The sequence below is a fragment of the Zootoca vivipara genome, chromosome 3 (genome assembly GCF_965207765.1).
Source record: "Zootoca vivipara chromosome 3, rZooViv2.hap1.1, whole genome shotgun sequence".
NCBI lineage: Eukaryota > Metazoa > Chordata > Lepidosauria > Squamata > Lacertidae > Zootoca > Zootoca vivipara.
Genome location: NC_142586.1, coordinates 42,172,972 through 42,192,504, shown reverse-complemented (window position 1 = coordinate 42,192,504; position 19,533 = coordinate 42,172,972). Strand labels below are relative to the sequence as shown.

At 39.9% G+C, this 19,533-nt stretch overlaps 1 protein-coding gene and 1 long non-coding RNA gene across 5 annotated transcripts in view; one reads left to right on the top strand and one right to left on the bottom strand.

Moving 5' to 3' along the window:
- The window catches only part of EPHA7 (EPH receptor A7), a 160,607-nt gene extending 145,644 nt beyond the window's left edge, over window positions 1-14,963 (top strand). For both annotated transcript variants that reach the window (XM_088665984.1, XM_088665983.1), the window contains exons 14-17: window positions 1,214-1,363; window positions 9,275-9,468; window positions 11,205-11,360; window positions 12,502-14,963. In XM_088665984.1, the coding sequence (XP_088522110.1) occupies window positions 1,214-1,363; window positions 9,275-9,468; window positions 11,205-11,360; window positions 12,502-12,616 (615 nt within the window). In that variant the 3' untranslated portion in view covers window positions 12,617-14,963. The remainder of the gene's footprint in view (window positions 1-1,213; window positions 1,364-9,274; window positions 9,469-11,204; window positions 11,361-12,501) is intronic.
- LOC132591890 (uncharacterized) overlaps window positions 1,087-19,533 on the bottom strand; it is a 76,946-nt gene continuing 58,499 nt past the window's right edge. For 2 of the 3 annotated variants that reach the window (XR_009557331.2, XR_009557330.2), the window contains exons 3-4: window positions 5,761-5,862; window positions 1,087-3,494 (exon numbers count right to left, since the gene is read on the bottom strand). This is a non-coding gene — a long non-coding RNA (uncharacterized LOC132591890). The remainder of the gene's footprint in view (window positions 3,495-5,760; window positions 5,863-19,533) is intronic. The other variant, XR_015948929.1, reaches the window with a different exon arrangement.

Below are 19,533 nucleotides of genomic sequence, written 5' to 3'. Positions count from 1 at the left end.
TGACACCCGGGGCGAACCGCCCCACCGCCCCCCCTTCCTACGCCCCTGAGCACATGCTAACAGCAGCTCTAACTATGCAATTTGGGACAATCGGCTTGAAATATTTCCTGTTAATAATCCTAAACTGACTCAGAGTCTCAGAGTAAAGGTGCCAGTAAAAAAAAGGGGGGGAAGGGGAGTGAAAGTTCATGCTCATTAGCAAGCTCATTACAATACAACAGGTGTGGTAAGTCAGGGCTCCTCCACAATAATTTCCATCCTCTCTGACCACTGACCTCTCTGGCTGGTGCTGATGGCAGTTGGACCTCAAGAACATCTGGAGTGTCACATGTTCCCCTCCCCTAAAATACAGCACCTGTGGAGCTTTCACCAGTACTCAAGGAAGGTGAGCATTAATGATTGCTGCTGTCCTCTGGCAAATGCTGGATTATGGCATCTGCACACCGCTCTCCCAGCCCAGTTCTCTAATGGATGCTTGTATATTCTCTTGAGCTCCCTGAATGATGGAAAACCAACATGTTGATAAATAATAATAATAATAATAATAATAATAATAATAATAATAATAATTTATTATTTATACCCCATCCATCTGGCTGAGTTTCCCCATAATCTAGTAAACATTAAAAGCTTCCCTAAACAGGGCTGCCTTCAGATGTCTCCTAAAAGTCTGGTAGTTGTTTTTCTCTTTGACATGTGGTGGGAGGGCATTCCACAGGGCGGGTGCCACTACCAAGAAGGCCCTCTGCCTGGTTCCCTGTAACTTGGCTTCTCGCAGTGAGGGAACCACCAGAAGGCCCTTGGCACTGGACCTCAGTGTCCGGGCAGAACAATGGGGGTGGAGACGCTCTGTACATTACAAACTAGCGTATTGGGAAGATGTCAAGAATAAGAAAAAGTTTCTTCTTGATATTCTAGTTTTCAGTGTATAAACATTTATATCTAGTTATATTTAACCATGTCATCCTTGCATGATCTGAAGTGGTGCAGTCCAGTAGTAGCTGCTCTGTATATCGTATAGGACGGTTGACTCTGTAGGAGGGAGGAATGTGAGATGATGCAAGATTTAAAGAAGCACAGACATAATTTCATTTCTTAGTTTTAATTTTCTTTTATCATTGCAAGAAGATCTAACAAGCTCTCTGTCAGCTAATGCTTTCATGTATGGATGGTGTTACTGTGAGTTTGTTTCAGAAACTTTCTTTTTCTGTAGGGTGGGAAAATACCAGTAAGATGGACAGCTCCTGAGGCCATACAGTATCGCAAGTTTACATCAGCAAGTGACGTATGGAGTTATGGAATAGTAATGTGGGAAGTCATGTCTTATGGAGAGAGGCCATACTGGGATATGTCAAATCAAGATGTAAGTTCCCAAAATGCATGTTCTGTTTCTTATAATGCACAGCGCTGGATAATAGAACTTGCAAATGATATATGAATTAGGGTTTTCTCTCTAGCAACACACCCAAAGACTTGAAGAACAACTAATATTTATATTATAAAAGGGAGATAGAAACTTATTTTGGAAAGGTATAAATTTATTAGCACTAGCCAGCTAGTGGGAAGCCAGCTCAAGGGCTCCCACTACTGCACTGGAGTTTGACCACTTCCTCCCCCAAATCCACTCGGGAGTGTGTGTGAGGAAGGGGAGATTGTTCCATCGGGCAAATAGAAATGCTTGCGCTGACAGAACAATTGTATTAACGTGATGCTGAATTCCACATGTTGTTTTAATTCTCATTATTAGTTGTTTTAATTATTATTATTATTATTATTTTAAGAAAAATACACCATATACAAACAACAAAATGAAAAAGTCTAAATTAACATTGCCTTCTACCAATAATGGTAATAATTACAATAATAAAAATACATTCACTTCCTCCTTTAAACTTCTACTCTGGTTACATGATGTTGCTATGCTATAAGAATCTGTTATATCCTTTTCTGTCACATATCAAATCAAACTTTATTTGCATAGCCGATGGGCCATAGCATCAAAAAGACAAACAGACACCAACAAAAATACATTACAAATATGGTTACCAATAAAACCTATTAAAACCCAAGGTAAAAGCTGGGTTGACATTCAGTTGATGTCCCATGGGCGGCAACCTTTTCTCTGGTAGAATGTTCCGGCCGGTTAAGTGTAGAGTCCAACCAAATTGAAAGATTGTGAATATAGCCTTGGGAGGATGGTCAGGACAAGGAGAAAGATAATAATAACCAAATAAGCAGGGGATAATAAATAAAAGTGAATTAATAATCTCATTCCTTGAAATTTGGCATAAATAAAAAGAATAAAATCCTAGGCAGGGGATCTGGTTTTCTGTCACATATATTATTTTATTTCCCAAATGTTACCTATCCCCTCCTCCCTGTTGCTTCCCTTCACCCATGTGAGATCTTCCAGTCACTAAATTATTTCTAGTTGCTTTAATACACTAAGCTAACATGAAAGCTTATTTCTAAAATGTCTAATAAATTATGATTACTTATTTTATCCTTACACACTTAACAATCGCCTATTAAGAGTTCTGCTTTAACGCCATATTTTTTCATGTATTCCCCTATACATTATTTTAATTCTCTTTTTAGCTACATCTCAATTATTTTATCATAATTACTGGTGCTAGCTGTTTCATTATTTTATAGTTCATCAATAGGGCATCACAAGCAGCATGCACAGAAAGACCACATAACACATAACCTAGTAGGCAAATAGCACAATCCTGCACATGTCTACTCAGAAGACCCATAGAGTTCATAGGTGAGTGTGTAGAGGACAGAGCCAAAAGCTGGGATAAGGGTCAGTTATGACGTTCAGGCTTTTCCAACTGTCGTTGCCTTTAGACATCTTAAAAAGTCACTCTGTCTTGATGTTTGAATACCTCTGAAATCAAATTGGCACGGGCACTTTGGATCCTAGACGGTTGTGGGGTTTTTTATGCCCACAAATTCTATAAGTTTCAACAGCACTGTTGCAAAACCCCTGAAACACTAGCCCATTAATCATCCTCTTCTAAAACTTAGAGAGATGGAGTAATAAAGTATTCATCCATAATAGCTGATTTCCTCTCAACATCTTACAACTGAAACTTTATTCCATGTTGTCTTCAATGAAAATAATATAATCCCACAATGGTAAAAAGAAACCCTTTTCATAACACTGTGTGCATCCTCATTCTAGGTAGGACTTAGGCTGTCACTTTTCCCCCTTACAAAACAGGGAAAATGAAAACATGTAGTTACCTCCACCCCCTTGATTTTGGCCTCAGGTTTGTTTACACAGGTGCAAATTGAGGGCTTGTTTACATGGCATCCAATCTAGCCCTTGCAAGAGCATTTTAGAGCAGATTCTTGTCTACGGAAGTTCCCTGTGACTAACCCTTTTGAAGAGGATTATTCCTTGAACAGGGTAGCCATTTTCATGAGCAAGCAGGGAGGGGGCTTGGCTTTACCAAAGCTTTCATTCTGAGCACAAAGGTCCATGGCTGTGGAATAGAGATACCTAAATAAGTTCTTAGACACAAAATCAATAGACAGTGCAGTTTGGCCTAAGTTACAAACTTGCTTACAATTGTCATCTGAGCTTCAAGTGACAATGCTAGCTCCAGGAGCATCCCTAAGCTGTTCTTTGGCAGGAATGCAACTCCATTCAGAACAGGCCATCTCCCTGGCTCCTAGACTCTGGTGCTGCCCACTATTCCTGCCTCCAGCTAGTAGGAATTCAGTCTCAGTTTATAAGCCCTTATAACAGCTCAACATCCCCAGTACTGGTCCAACATCTAAAGCAGGGGTCAGCAACCTTTTTCAGCCATGGGCCAGTCCACTGTGTCTCAGACCATGTAGTGGGCTGGACTTTATTTTTTGGGGGGGGGGGGAATGAATGAATTCCTGTGCCCCACAAATAACCCAGAGATGCATTTTAAATAAAAGGACACATTCTACTCATGTAAAAACACGCTGATTCCCGAACTGACCGTGGGCTGGATTGAGAAGGCAATTGGGCCGCATCCGGCCCACAGGCCTTAGGTTGCCTACCCCTGATCTAAAGAGCTTCTCCTTATTCTCAGGATGACTTCTCCTAGTGCCTTCATTTAAATGTTAAAAGGTATGAGAGACAAGATGGAACTCTTGCTGAAATCCTCAGGTGCAGGAGAGGTTAAATGCATGGCTGACCATATGCTTTGACACTGATTCAACAAGCAAGGCACCTCCTGCACCTTCCCTTTGAAGAGAACACGGCAAGCATAGCTGTTTGTATGTCCTAAGACTGGAGAGACAAATGTGCATATTCCTCTGTGTGGGCTGGCTCTGTGAAGTTTGTCTGCACCAGACAAGAGATGAAGGCGAATTTATGGCTGCTTTAGCATCATGCTAAACCTTTAAATCTGCTCTGCAGGGTAAAGAGACACTACCCCATTGCCTGAAACAGCATGCAGGGGAAGGAGAGTGGAACTTGTTCCATCCAGCAAGTAGAATACTTGTGCCGAGGTAGGGTCGGCACAGTACAAATGTGTTGGTGATGCCAATATGGTGCTCCTCCCAGGGCATTTCCACCATGACAACTTCGCTACTGCTGCATTCCTCTTCCTCTCCACCCCAGTATGCTGCAGTTACTCAGCTGAACAGTGCAGCCATACCATATGGCCCACTGCTGTGGAAAACAAGGACTAAGGCGAATTTCTCAATACAGGGAGGCCAATATTTCATGCAATGTGTGCTCTTTCCCTTAGTATGGTACTATTAGCTATTCTGGTTTCAACTTTATTGCTGTTATATAAAATATGGGAATTAAAATGCACATACCAAGTGAAGTTTCATTTTGTCATAGATATAAGTGTGTGTGTGTGTAAATAAATGATGAAGGAAATAATGTTATTTCCCTGTTGTTGTTTTAAGAATGATCGACATCAGAGAGTACTTTTTGGTGCATTTTTTTCTAATCTACCATATAAAATCTAAATGATGAGTCAGTTTGGCAGAGAGCAAAGTTGTTAATATTTGACAGGTCTCAGTGTCAGAGATTTCATGGACTGTCAAAATCTGGGCAAACAAGTCCTTGGGGCAGGGAGAGAGAAATATTTACATTCCCTCGACACCCAGTAGAGTTTCATTCCTTTTGACACCTTCCTTCTGTACTAGATTCAAACATAAAAGGTGTCTGACAGGAATATAAGATGCCTCAAAGGCAAAGCTTACCTATCTTTCAAAAAAGACATAAGGAAAGAACTGTTAGGAGAAGGGAAAGCAACAGACAAAATGAGTATTTTCATACTTCTTGCTTAAATTTTGCATTGGGCTTAAACAGAGCACATTGTCTGACAGTGAGAACATCATACCAGTTATATTCTAGTTAGCATTTAATTTATTTCCTGCTCAGCTGAAATGAGGTTTTCAGTGCAATCTTGCACAGAAGTAAGTCCCATTCACTTCAATAGGGCTTACTCCCAGGCAAGTGCATTCAAGAATGCAGCTTAAATATTTTAAGCCTAATATGATGGGATGGGTTGAGGATCTGTTGAACAAACTACAAACTAAGCAAATCAGAAAAGCTATGAAAAACAAGAACAAGGGATAGTTGTGACATAGAATAATAGAATTGTGGCCCCCAAGAATCATCTAGTCCAATCGCCTGCAATGCAGAAATCTCAGCTAAAGCAACCATGACAGATGGCCACCCAGCCTCTGTTTAAAAACCCCCAAGGAAGGAGAGTCTATCACCTTCCAAGGGTTCCACTGTCAAACAGATCTTACCATGGGAAAGTTCTTCCTGATGTTTAGTCAGAATCTCCTTTCTTGTAACTTGAAGCCATTGGTTCAGGTCCTACACTCCAGAGCAGGCGAGGCAAGTGGTACCTAAATAAAGTATGTAGTATTCTGATTAATTTAGACTAAACCTACACTTCTGCAATCAGGCTTCACACAATAATGTTAACTGCATTTTGTGTCATTTGTATTCACCAGTACAGTATGTGAAGATGAAAGTGGAGTAAGTCAGATGAGAGGGACTAATTCATTTAATCTTGTTTCGTATGGCAAGACAAAGATGGGTTGGAACCTATTTCCCTGCTGAGATAGCTAGCGTTCTTATCCAGTTTACATGGCTTTAAATTTATTTAAATATATAATCACTACTTAAAATAGAGCATGTCTTGGAACTAAGCCAAATAATGTGAAAAATTGACCTCATACCATTTGTTGTTGTGATGGTAGTTTTTGTGCCTCTTGTCAGTCCCCATTGTTATGCTTTGACTTTAAATCTTAGAATCACTTACCTTACTTCCCTCATTCAGAATGGTCTTAAACAAAAACTATTTGAATTTCTGGTTTTATTTCTTTAGCGTTCATGTGTAAAAGAAGTATAAGCTTTTTCTTTTTTTCTTTAAAAAAAGGTGAACCATTAACCTTTGCTATTAGTCATTTCCCTTACCATGGAATTTTCTACAATCAAGAAAATATATTTGCCATCATGCCTGCTAATGCACATTTTGTTGCACTTCTTTCATTGCTTCGCTTTTGCTTAGGTGATATGTTCTGCCATGGTCATGTTTTGGATTTCTAGATCAATTGACAGCAATCAATCAAATAATTGTGTTCCAATTACTGTGGGAGATTGACAAAGCGTGTCGTATTTGTATTACTCTCATCTCTAATTCCTTTGGAAATTCTGCGGAGTACTCACATTTTATTAATAAGTGTCTGAGTTGAATTTTCATCATAAACACGTTTTAGTCTGAAGATCATAATTACTGCATCATCATTTTGTATAATTACACACACACAGAGAGAGAGACAGACAGACGGAGAGAGAGAGATACTTTCCATATGTATACCTTACAAAGTTCCAAACTTTGCAAATTTCAGATTTGAAAAATGGGTTGCGATTGCCCAAGCTAAACATCAGAGCTCCAGGAATCTCTGCATGTTTTATCCACACTCATCCATTACCAAGCATAATAGAGTTATAGAATAAGAAAAAACAAAATTACAGCCATTGAAATGCCTGTGGCCTGAGAATGAACGCGTTACATAACATTAACCTTAGCATTGTGGATATTATTTGAAGTAAAGGTGCAACCACAAAAGTGATTTGTGACCTTTCAATTTGAATGTGCAGTACCCTCCAACTTTGCAAGTGTATGAGAGCTCTGGATTCAGCTGTAGGTTTCCACAATTTTCTTCTCTCCCTGGCAGCTACTACAGCTTCCAAAAAAAACCTCTTCTAGAGGATCCCACAATCCATTAAAAAAAATTTGGCAGGTGGGGAGGTGCTGGTGTCTGCAGCAGAGGGAGAATCACACACGAAAAATTGCTTTCCCCCCTCTTTTGTGAGTGAGTGCCTCCTTTGGCACAAAAGTGATAGGAGCACTAAGTGGCAATCACCCCGTGTTTTCAAACATTTACAATATTTGTAGCCTGCATCCAATAGGATTTTGGCTTCCTCTGTTCATATCTATGTCATTGATGCCTGTGTATATGGCATTGTACATTGTTATACTTTTCTGCAGTGCACTGGGAGATTTTGAAGAAGAGATTCTTGGGAATCTACTTTTCATTCTTTAAAATCCTCCTTCAGTTCACATTCTGACATGCGTATATGATAGATATTGAACAGAAGCTTTGAATTCTCACCAGCCTTTATTTTTTAAAGGTAGCTTTATATCCTAGAGTTAACCCCAGAAGAAAGCCCCGAGTTTGGCTTTCTCTGTGGACTGCTGCAAAGGAGAGAGTCTTGTGCTACGTGCTTACTCCTGATGAACAAGCACTCTTCCTTAACAATTCTAACACAGTTAGAAATTGAAATACCCACCCCACCCTGAAACAATATTTTAACGCTTTATATAAAACATATATATATATATATATATATATATATATATATATATATATATATATAAATCAGCTTGTTGCTTCCCATCATAGTTTCCTATCCTGTCCTTAGGGGCATTTAGCAGTTTCCTGTAATTATTTCCCCCTCCCTCTTTTACTTAAACCTCAAATGAGTTTTGCTAGAAAATCAAGCAGTGGGTGTAACTCTGGGCCCTTCAGCTCTCTATATTGGACAAACAGGCCAAACCCTACGCCAAAGGATAAATGGACATAAATCTGACATCAGGAACCAGAAGACAGAAAAACCAGTAGGAGAACACTTCAATCTCCCAGGACATTCTATACAAGATCTCAAAGTAGCTGTCTTACTACAAAAGAATTTCAGAAATAGACTGGAAAGAGAAGTTGCTGAATTGCAACTTATCACCAAGCTCAAAACCATGGAGGGACCTGGTTTGAACAGAGATATCGGGTTCTTATCTCATTATACATGATAAGCGATCTTCAGCCATCTCAACCCTTGCTTTTTCATGCAAAACCATTTGCAGTCGTTTGCGGTCATCAACAGCTATCAGTCAGTCAATCACCCATTTCCACCACCCTTCTGAGTGATCCCCCCTCCCCATCCCCACCCCTCCCCACGCCTTCTCTACATAAGTGCCTGGAAACTTCCATTTCACTGTATCTGAAGAAGTGTGCATGCACACGAAAGCTCATACCAAAATAAAAACTTAGTTGGTCTTTAAGGTGCTACTGAAGGAATTTTTTTATTTTACTTCGATCCAGACCAACACGGCTACCTACCTGTAACCAAATCTTCCTACAGACATTAACTGCCCTGCACCATATCACAACATGCCACATTTTCTTATTAATAATGGACTTTCCTTCTCTTGATTCATTAAGATATTACCCAGCCAAGCTATGCTTATACATGTCACATTGCATACTCACCATTGTAAGGGTGAGTATTAAGGGAAAGTGCTTTTTTAGAAAGTACCTTTTATCCACAGTAATTTCCAGATACTTTTTTTGCATAGCATGCACGGATGCCTAAACTGTTGTTCATTTAAATGCTGTGTGTATTCCTGGAGGGAAACTGAAGGGGGAGGGGGAGCTTTTGGGCAAATGTTGTTGCCTTCAAAGAGCATCTCCATGTATCAATTTATCAGCTGCACCCTTGGTGAATTTAATTGCTGTTTCCCGCTGCTGATTTGACTAGGTAATGCAACCATGTTCTCAGCATACACCACAGAATAATCTGTTTAATAAGCATGGAAAATAAAAACAAGTTTATTATACAGCAACATGAATGCATGTGTCAAAACAACAGGCTCTGTTTGAAAGATACATTTCATAAAGCTTTGATTGCTTAATTTGGCTGCTTGATTCTTCATGGGCTGTAAAAAATTCAGAACAACGTTGTTTTGTCTTTTAGGTTATAAAAGCAATTGAAGAAGGCTATCGCTTGCCAGCACCCATGGACTGCCCAGCAGGCCTTCACCAGCTGATGCTAGATTGCTGGCAGAAAGAGCGTGCGGAAAGGCCAAAGTTTGAGCAAATAGTGGGCATTCTGGACAAGATGATTCGGAACCCAAACAGCTTGAAAACCCCTCTAGGAACCTGTAGCAGGTAAGTTACTGGTGCTGTTTCTAAGTCGTAGGCCAGATTTTTAGGCTGTATTTCTTCATTCAGTTCAGCTGCTGTTATCTGCTGCAGGGTGTACAGAAACATCCCCTGTTCAGGCTGCCTTTACAAAGATAGACCAGCAGATACTCTAGACGGTGCTGTGTGTTGCTTGTCATAAAGCTAGCGGGAACTGAACAGAGGAACCTGAACAGCTTCCATGTTTTGAAAGAAGCAGAAAGGCCACTGTATGATTTGAATTTACCTGATTTACTACAGTTTGTTTACTAAAAAGGTTTCGGCACAAAGCAGCTTCCAACAAAATTGCTGTAAAATAATTTACAAAAACATGAAGTTTTAACTGCTGCTCTTTACTGTTTTATTGTTGCTCTGTTGATAGAGAAGTATGCAGCAGCTATAAAGGCCTAGACTCAGCCATATGAAATGTATTTATTCATTTACTGTATTTAGAGCCCATTCTTCACCAAATGATCCAAGGCCAGAAATTCAAAAAAATAAGAGATATATTGTGTGTGGGTATGTATGTACACACACACACACACACACACACACACACACACACACACACACACAAGCACTAGATGCTGTATTGGCACTATTTTATTCCATGTTAATTTTTGTCTAATCCAGAAATACCCACTTAAAACCACAATGTATAATCTTCAAAAGTCCAGCATATTTCTACTGAAGTCAATGGAGCTGTTATTAGGTTTGCATATATCAGACCTACTTATCTTCAGATCTCTTTTTATTTATAATAATTAATCTCTGGTTCATTTGATTTTTATAACTATTTAAAATTGTATTGCACGTTTGTGTATTTGGAAGGAAGTCTCTCTGTGCTCAGTAAGGCATACTCCCACATAAGTGTGCATTCTAGAAGGAAGTTTTTCTGGGTGTCAGGTGGGCACAATCTACGCAGGGATTATGATTTTACCCATAACAATTTGAGTCATGCAAAAAGGCTATCAGAATCAGCACAGGTTGTGCAGCCAAAATGAGTTAATATCACAGGGATAAAATAAAACCTGCTTCTTGGTGCCTCTTTTCCCAGACATCTAATTCTAAAGCACCTCAGCAAGAAACAAAGCTAGCCTTCAGAGAAGCTTATTTAGCTAGACTCAGTTCCAGAAGTCATTTCATAGTCACCACATTTCTCTATGTCTTTTCTTCCCTTTGACCAATCTTCATTTGATCACAAAATGTTTGGAGCGAGGCTTTCCTCTTGTGTGATTTTTTATAGAGTCAAATCTCCATTGTGTGTATAAGACATAGGACACTAATTCAAACCTCAGTTCCCGAACACCTCCGTTATCGTACGTTTCAGCTCCCAAACACTGAAAACCCGGAAGTAAATGTTCCGGTTTCCAAACGCTTTTTGGAACCCGAACGTCCGACACAGCTTCCACTTGAGTGCAAGAAGCTCTTGCAACCAATCGGAAGCCATACCTTGGTTGTCGAACGTTTCAGAAGTTGAACGGTCTTCCGGAACGGATTACGTTCGACAACCAAGGTATGACTGTAACCCTAGTAGATAACTAGTGAAAAAGAAGGGGGATTGTTGTTGGAACTGAACAATGTGGACAAAGCCTTATGTGCTTGCTGTGCCTTTAACCCAATTGAATATGATTTGTTCCTATTCCTATCAGGCAATATAAATGCTCTCTAGCGTTGTAATTTCCCTTAAAATATAATAACTTTGTGTTTCCCTTCTGATCTAGGCCAATCAGTCCTCTTCTGGACCAGAATACACCCGATTTCACTACATTTTGTTCTGTAGGAGAATGGTTGCAAGCCATCAAGATGGAAAGATATAAGGATAACTTTTCAGCTGCAGGTTACAATAACCTTGAGACAGTAGCCAGGATGACTATTGAGTAAGTGATTTGATTTTCATGTGATTATGATGGCTGATGTTTTAAATGGGTGTTACTACAATCGCTTTCACCATGGCCCAAGCTATCATTTCCTCACCGTCTGGAATGAGGAGTAGAGGCATTCCGCGCGCCCCTCAGAGGTCCTTTCCCTACCACCACTATCAGTTCACACAAGTTGCTCTAATTATTAAAACATGTTGTTTGAAAATAAAGGAAAGGTAGGTGCACGAAAGAGGAGCCAATAAGAACCCTAAAAACATATTGTAGCAGAGCCAACCTTCATAAAAACATTGGGATCTCCAGACATGTCCACCACTCACTCTTTAGTCCCAGAGCAGTAACCAGATTTTAAGGTGGTCTGAATCCTAGAACTGCTTTGACAATTACCTAGACAGTGTAGGGCCAGGGTAGCCAACATGGTGTGCTCCAATTGTTGTTGTACACCAGCTCCCATCAGCCCTGACCATTGGCCATGCTGGCTGGGTCTGATGGGAGTTGGAGTCCAGCAACATCTGCAGCCCATCATGTTTACTCCTGATCTAGGGCAATCCATAAATTCTGATAATTGTAGTGAGTTGTGACTCCCAATCACCCCTTGTAATAAAGAGGAGGGGGATTTGCAAAATTTAAAGAGTTGTCATGCTCATAGGTTTCTCTAGCTGACTCTACAATTCTGTCATTCTCATTATTCAAAGTCTATCAGGCAGGAATGGAAAACGCATTGGAGAGGACCACAAAGGTCATCTAGTTCAATCCCTGCAATGCAGGAATCTTTTTGCCCAACATGAGGCTTGAACCCACAACCCTGAGATTAAGAGTCTCTTGCTCAACTGAGGTCCTCCAGATATTTCTGGACTACAACTTTCATCATCCCAAACAATTTTATATCAATTTTATATATTTTTATTAGAATTGGAGATTGCGCACTGCTTAGATATGATTAAGTGGTATATAAATTCATAATATAAACCATAAAACAACCACCAGAAAAGTCAGGCCTAAGCATACTGACATCCCAGATGTCCAAAATATCATTCAGTTCTGTGAATTGTGCCAATGTTTCTTTTTTTCTTTCTTTTTTGTCCTCCTACACTGATAGTCAAATGCCTAACCGTGAACCTTTCTCTTCCCTTTCCACCAGCGATATTATGAGCTTAGGCATCACGTTGGTTGGCCATCAAAAGAAAATCATGAGCAGCATTCAGACTATGAGAGCACAAATGTTACATTTGCATGGCACTGGCATCCAAGTGTGATAAACGCTTCTCCCTTACGAGGGAGGTGACAGACTTGAGAGAACAGTGCCGGCCTTCGATCTACATGAAGTGCTGCTAGAAGACACATGATTTTCTGGGTCCTTCCTGCAGACCACAGAAGGCCCACAAGAAGCACCTACAGACTTGAACTCCTAAGTGCCACCAGAAACTTACTTAAAAAGGGAATATGGATCCACTGATGGCAGCAACGAAAGCAGTGACAATAAACAAAGTACTACCTGAAACACCTACGAACACCTTGAACTCTCTAACCTCCTTTTTATCTAATGGACTTTTTAAATTGTACATAAGGGATTTTGAAAAAGAAAGAATATATTTGTCAGATAAAAATCATATTATTGCTAAAGTCAACAAAATATTTTCCTTAAACCTTTCATTTCAAACTCCCCCCCCCCCAAAGGAATCAGTTGTGTTGCTTTGTCATATAGACCTTCTTTTAATGTAACATTTATATCTTTGGACCTTCTTAGTGCTAAGCATATGACGCATTATTACACTGGGGACTTTTGAAAGATTGTATGGATTTCTACAGACACAAGAGGTGTAACTGAGATATGTGGATCTGACCGCTGGGTTGGGTGAAATGGAGTTGCGGGGTAGGGTTTGCTTTATGAAGTTTACTTCGGTCTGTTAATTCCGCACCACATTTATGTGGTTTGCTAATTGGCAGGAAATCAGGAAGGGGGAAAAAAGGACATTGCCAAGAGTTCTGATATTTTTGAAAATAATTTTGTATGATAAATCACATGGTCTCTTTAAACAGGAAATGAATAAAACGGAGAACCTAGCAATAATGTTCCCTTAAAACGCCCAGGCACTTTTAAAGAAAAGGCTTGAAAGATGACTTTAGGAAGTTGCCTGGGTTAAATATAAGCTGTACATCTGCAACTTTAAACTCGTTAAGACCTCTTTTGCTGAATAATTGATTGTAGTAGGTGTGTCAAAACAAAAACAAAACAAACAGGTACAGTACTGTAGTGTTGCCTAGCCTTTTAATCAGAGCACATTGGTGTTTATTGCTGTTGTTTCTTCCTTTAATTTTTCAATATTCCACATTAGAAGGTCTAGGAAAAATAACTGGCATATGGTTAATATGAGATTAAGTTGAATGTAGTCCCTCCTGCAAAAATAAACATCTGGGGGTGCAATCCAGAGAACAGAAGGCATCCCACTGATGCCCACATTTAATTGAGACTAATTTTTACTGGTTTCAATTGGGACTTAGTCTCAAAAATAGGTTACCACATTCTGTATGGAGTCCCAGCAATTTCGATGGGGCCCAAATGCAACTAACTTTCTCTGGATTGCACTCCTCCAGTGTAAGCCCTAATACAAGTGAATGAGAGGTGAACAGCAGCTGTGAGGTTTGCACAGGAGATGTTCCTATCAGATGGTGCCTTTGGATTTTCTATTAGAACCGCTGAGTGTAAGGCAAGTGGCAGTTCGAAAATTTTCAAGTTTTTGTTTTACAAGCTGCTCTATACATACACACACACAAAAAAAACAGTCATTTGAGACTTCTGACTGAAAAGTAGCTGTTGAATGAGATAACTCTTTTTTTTAGGGGGGAAAACCAGTTTTAATTTAATATATGCGTACTTGGGTTGAACGAAATGTAGAACTACCATAAGCAATAACAGTGCGTTGCAGGAATATATACAAAACAGGTGATAAAATGCTGTCAAAAAAAATCATGAAAATCATGAGCTACCCCAGCAGTGAATAGCTGTACTTCCAAAGAGAACTGGGCTGCTCCCATTGGTTTTCATAAGAGAAAGATCCCAGGGATCAGTCATAAATTAAGTCTTGTTTGATAATGTGGGCATCCACACAAAAAAGTATAACCCTGTAAATGTTCCTTTGTAAAACTTGTACATTTTATTTATACTGTCTTGTTTTGTACACACATTTCTGTGCGGTGAGCTCTGAATACATTGAAAATGCACTATATTTTTCTATTTTACTTACAGAGCATCACAAAAAAAAAGAAAATGTTTTTCAGTGCTACATAATGTGTTTTCCCACATTTAGGACCAAAGATAGCTACAGAAAACTTAAATAGATCATTTACCCCTCCCCCCCACCCTATTTTCCCACTTTTAGTTCACTGTACAGTGTTATATTTGTCATTTTATTTATTTGTTTGGTTAGAAAAAAAATCACTTTGATTATACTATTTTTTTTCTTATTTTCCCTTTGTTAAAGAAATCTGTAAAAAAAATGAGAGAAACAAACAACCAATCTTTGAATTAACATAATCTCATTACATAGACACTTCCATTTGTAATCTTTGTAATAGACTGTAAATATATTTTTGGAAATATAACAGTGTGCATAAGGGTTATTTTTCATTGTCTGTCTATAGCAGTCACAACACACTATAGTGAAATGGCTAAAGTGTAATTCCCCCATGATATTTGGAAAGTACAGGCGAATTAATTAATTTCATTTTAAGTTATGAGTTCAATACAAATGGTTATCTTTAGCTACAGAGGTGATTCCACCACCACAACCCCCTCACCGATTTGTAAAAGTGCAAAGATTTCTTAAGGCAATGTATCAAACTTTCATTATGCAGACTTAGCGCCCTATCTAAAACATGTTTACTTGGATTTGAGTACTATTGATTCCAATGGCCTTACTCTCTGGTATGCTTAAGATAGGCTAATGTATGATCAGGTGGGACCCTAGACCAGGCTTCCTCAAACTCTGCCCTCCAGAAACTACAATTCCCATCATCCCTGACCACTGGTCCTGCTAGCTAGGGATCATGGGAGTTGTAGGCAAAAAACAGCTGGAGGGCCGAGTTTGAGGAAGCCTGCCCTAGACACACAGAAGCAAGCTTTTTTACATGCATCCCTGGCTACATGAGAAAGCTCATGGAAACAGATGTTCTGGGTACATTCCTTAAGCATAAAAAGACTTGTCTGGGTAACAGTTAAATGTTCAGGTGCATGTTATATTTTTATCCCCCATTCCCCCATCCCCAAGAAGTGGCTTACAGGATTCTCCCCAAAGCCATTTTATTCTCACATCAGTCCTGTGAGGTAGGTTAGGCTGATTCAGAGAGACTGGCCCAAGATCACTCAGCAAGTCAACACCAAGTGGGAATATTAAATCAGGCAGGAATAGAGGACATGGTATCATCCCAAACAGGTGATTATGCTAGTGTTGACAGCAAGATAATGAAGAATTTCATCCACTGCTCTTCTCATGTATAGTTGGACAAGCACCAACGGCTGTAGCTCTTAATCTGATGGAATTTGCTTGCAACACTTAACATTGACTTTTTGCTTGTGCTGTTAACTTCTCAATGTACATCCATAATTATCTCCTCATCATATCATTCAGAAATTTAGGAGCTGTGTTTGTTTTTGTACAAGCAAATCACATGGGCTCAGCTTGATGAATATAACTACATTTACTCACTATGAAGATATACACAAGTTTGAACATTAATGCGTATTGCAACACTTTATCTTTCTGAACCAGTGATCGGATGCAAGTAAATGGGACAAACTTCTGATTGCACTCCTAACCAATGGGTGTAATGAATAGAGGTCCCAGAACTGGATCTCTGTACAAACCCTCATCACCCAAACAATTTACCAGTCACTTGTTGTTCAACTCTACGTACATAATGTGCTTCCGGATGCTGGGAAGTGTGGGTGGTCATAATTATCAAATGGTCTAAAATGAAGTATTCCCTTTTCTAAATAATTGTGATAATTCATTACTTTAGTTTAAAATCTTAGGAAAGAATTTGTGGTGGAGTTTCCTAAAATGTCTAATAGATGCATATGACAATTCCAATGATATTCAAAGGGGGGGGGCTCCATTTTAAAATCCTAAGGTTAGTAGCACTTCTGTGCACAGATAAGGTTCCTCCATATTTAATGTGAGCTTTAAAGCTCAAGGGATGGCATAGAACAGGCATCCCCAAACTTCGGCTCTCCAGATGTAGTACAATTCCCATCTTCCCCAACCACTGGTCTTGTTAGCTAGGTATCATGGGAGTTGTAGGCCAAAACATCTGGAGGGCTGCAGTTTGGGGATGCCTGGCATAGAACTACACATTTTTATTTGTATGTCACCTTTCCATTATTAAAACCATGCTTAAGGTGCCTTATGACATGAAAAAAATACATAATTGTAAAAGTCATAAACAATAAATAAAACACATCAAAATGTACACGGCCTACTTAAACTATTTCCACACTTAAACCATAGTAATAGCCTGTTTGTGTTGGAAAATGTAATGTTGAAACGGTTCTTACTACTAAGTCCATTCCCTCACTCACACACAACATAAAAAGGGATTTGTGCACACAACCTATCAGAGCTGAAAGTCTTAACATTCACTGTTAAGCCATATTTACTGATTTCATCAGAATCCTTTTCATCTTCCAGGGTGTAGTGTCTTATAATACAGCCCTCTGCATGTCTGCTCAGAAGGAAGTCCCATTGGGTTCCATGGGATTTGACTCCCAGGTAAGTGAGCACAGAATTTGGATTAGCCTCACAACAAGTCATTTGAGAATGGGTAGGGTGACAGCTAGAGATTTATTAAATCCACCTTTTGCATCTATTGGTTTATTTAAAACTTTTCTATACCACCCTTCAGTTCAAAAGTATTAGTGTGGAGTACAGTAACTTTTCATAATCACGAGGATTAAAACCAGAGGTGGTTGTTTGTTAGTTTGTTTTGCGGGCTGGCGGGACAATTATGATACCCTTGCTGTGCAATTTCTGCATGCAACTGATTGGCTTGAATGACAGATTCTACAGGCATATGGGATATACAGAGTATCTGACCCCTCTGTCCACTCCAGGAGGCACTTACTAAAACTATTAGATCATGATTTTATGACAGCCTTTCCCCAATCTGGTGCCATTCAGAGGTTCTTGGATTCCAGTTGCCATCATCCCTAACAATTGATAAGACTAATGGGGAGCTAGAACCCAACAATCTCTGGAGGGCACTAAGTTGGGGAAGGCTAAGGTTATGAGCAACCCCGAGATGGGATATTTCACACAAAGTCAGCCTCATCCCAGAGTTAGTACCTGGACTTTGGCAGATGTCTAGGCTGGGGAGTGCCTAACCTATGGCCCTCCAGATGTAAGGTAAAGGTAAAGGGACCCCTGACCATTAGGTCCAGTTGTGACCGACTCTGGGGTTGCAGCGCTCATCTCACTCTATTGGCCGAGGGAGCACTTTATCTACTTGCACTTTGACATGCTTTCGAACTGCTGGTTGGCAGGAGCTGGGACCGAGCAACAGAGCTCACCCTGTCGTGGGGATTTGAACCAGCGACCTTATGATCGGCAAGCCCTAGGCTCTGTGGTTTAACCCGCAGCGCCACCTGCGCCCCATCCCTCCAGATGTAGTTAGATTCAATTACCATCAACCTATCTAGCATGGCCAACATCTGGATGGTAACAGGTTAGCCAACTCAGCCAGGGATAAAATACATGTGGTCCTTCAGTTGTTTGAGGCTCCCATCAAACCCAGCCAACACAGTAATGGGTGATGGGAGTTATAGTCCAATGACATCTGGAGGACCAAGAGTTCCCCTCTCTGCTCTAATCAAAAGTATCTGACAGTTGAAAGGAAGCCACTAGAAATGTTCTGCCACCTGCTGTCAAACCATAAGTATGGGTGGTAAAGAGGGCACTTCCAGTGAAATTAAATATATCAATGGGAACATAGGACAGTCAGCACTCTTTCAAGTTGCAGTTTAAAGGTTTACATGCCCAAATCATTATGTTGAATTGAGCCCATCAGACAACAGTGAGCCAGTACAGAAAGCCAGAGCGGTGTGATATACAACTTGGCAGGAGCAGAGCCATAGCATTCAGTTAACAGTTCATGGTTCCAGACCCTCCAAGTGTCCCTATTTTCCAGGGAACGTACTGGATTTATACAAGCCACCCCAGTTTCTGATTTAATCCTAGAATGTCCCACTTTTTCTTAGGACATTCCTATTTTCATCGGGAAAATGTTGGAGGGTATGTGGTTCTGAACTACCATGACAAGCAGCCCCACAAAGATTATGCTCTAGTAGTCTAGCTTCAGGTTTATGAAGGTGTGAATGACAATGCTGAGGTGTGAGTCTGATTGAGAAAAAACCTGCAGATTGAGTCAATGACTTTATTCCAGTCATGTTGGAAAATAAATGTGCAAGAAGAAGAAGAAGCTTGAAGCATTTAGTACTTTGGGGGAGAGGCAGGGACAGGTCAACATTGATATAAGAACACCAAATGGAACAAAATATTTATAGCCCCATCAGACATTTAGGATCTCGGTGTCTGAAAGATTTCATCACATGCACGCTTGACTGCTAGACAGTTTAATTGGATGCAGGAAGGAAAGAAACAATATATGGTTTATATATGGTTTTCAAATTTTTAAAGCAAAAGTAATTGCCTTTGAAGAAATGGCTTTCAGTAATTCACCAACATTAGTTGCAACCCCCCCCCCCCCCAAAAAAGCATGCCGCAATCCTGTGGAAAACAATCACATAAATCCCACTGGCGTATGGGGGGCTGAAATGCACTTAACGGTTTGTGGGCTGCATCCACTATTATCCAACAGGCCCAGTGGTAGTTTTCCAATGTCTCATGGAAGTGTAATGGAAATAATAGCTCTGGAGAGGCTGGAGTGCCCAGACTATTCATACATTGTGTCAAGTACTACTTCAGTTTTTTCATAGACGAGGAACAAAGAGCGACCAACTTGGCAGTGTACTAGAAAAGCAAGTCACAGGACTCAATCTTTATTTTTATGTAATTTTTCTTGGCTTTTTCAAGCCAAGTCATCCAGTGTTGCTCTTGGCTGGCTATTACTTTTTGTTAACATCCACACACACAAACACACAGCCCTGGGACATTCTTTT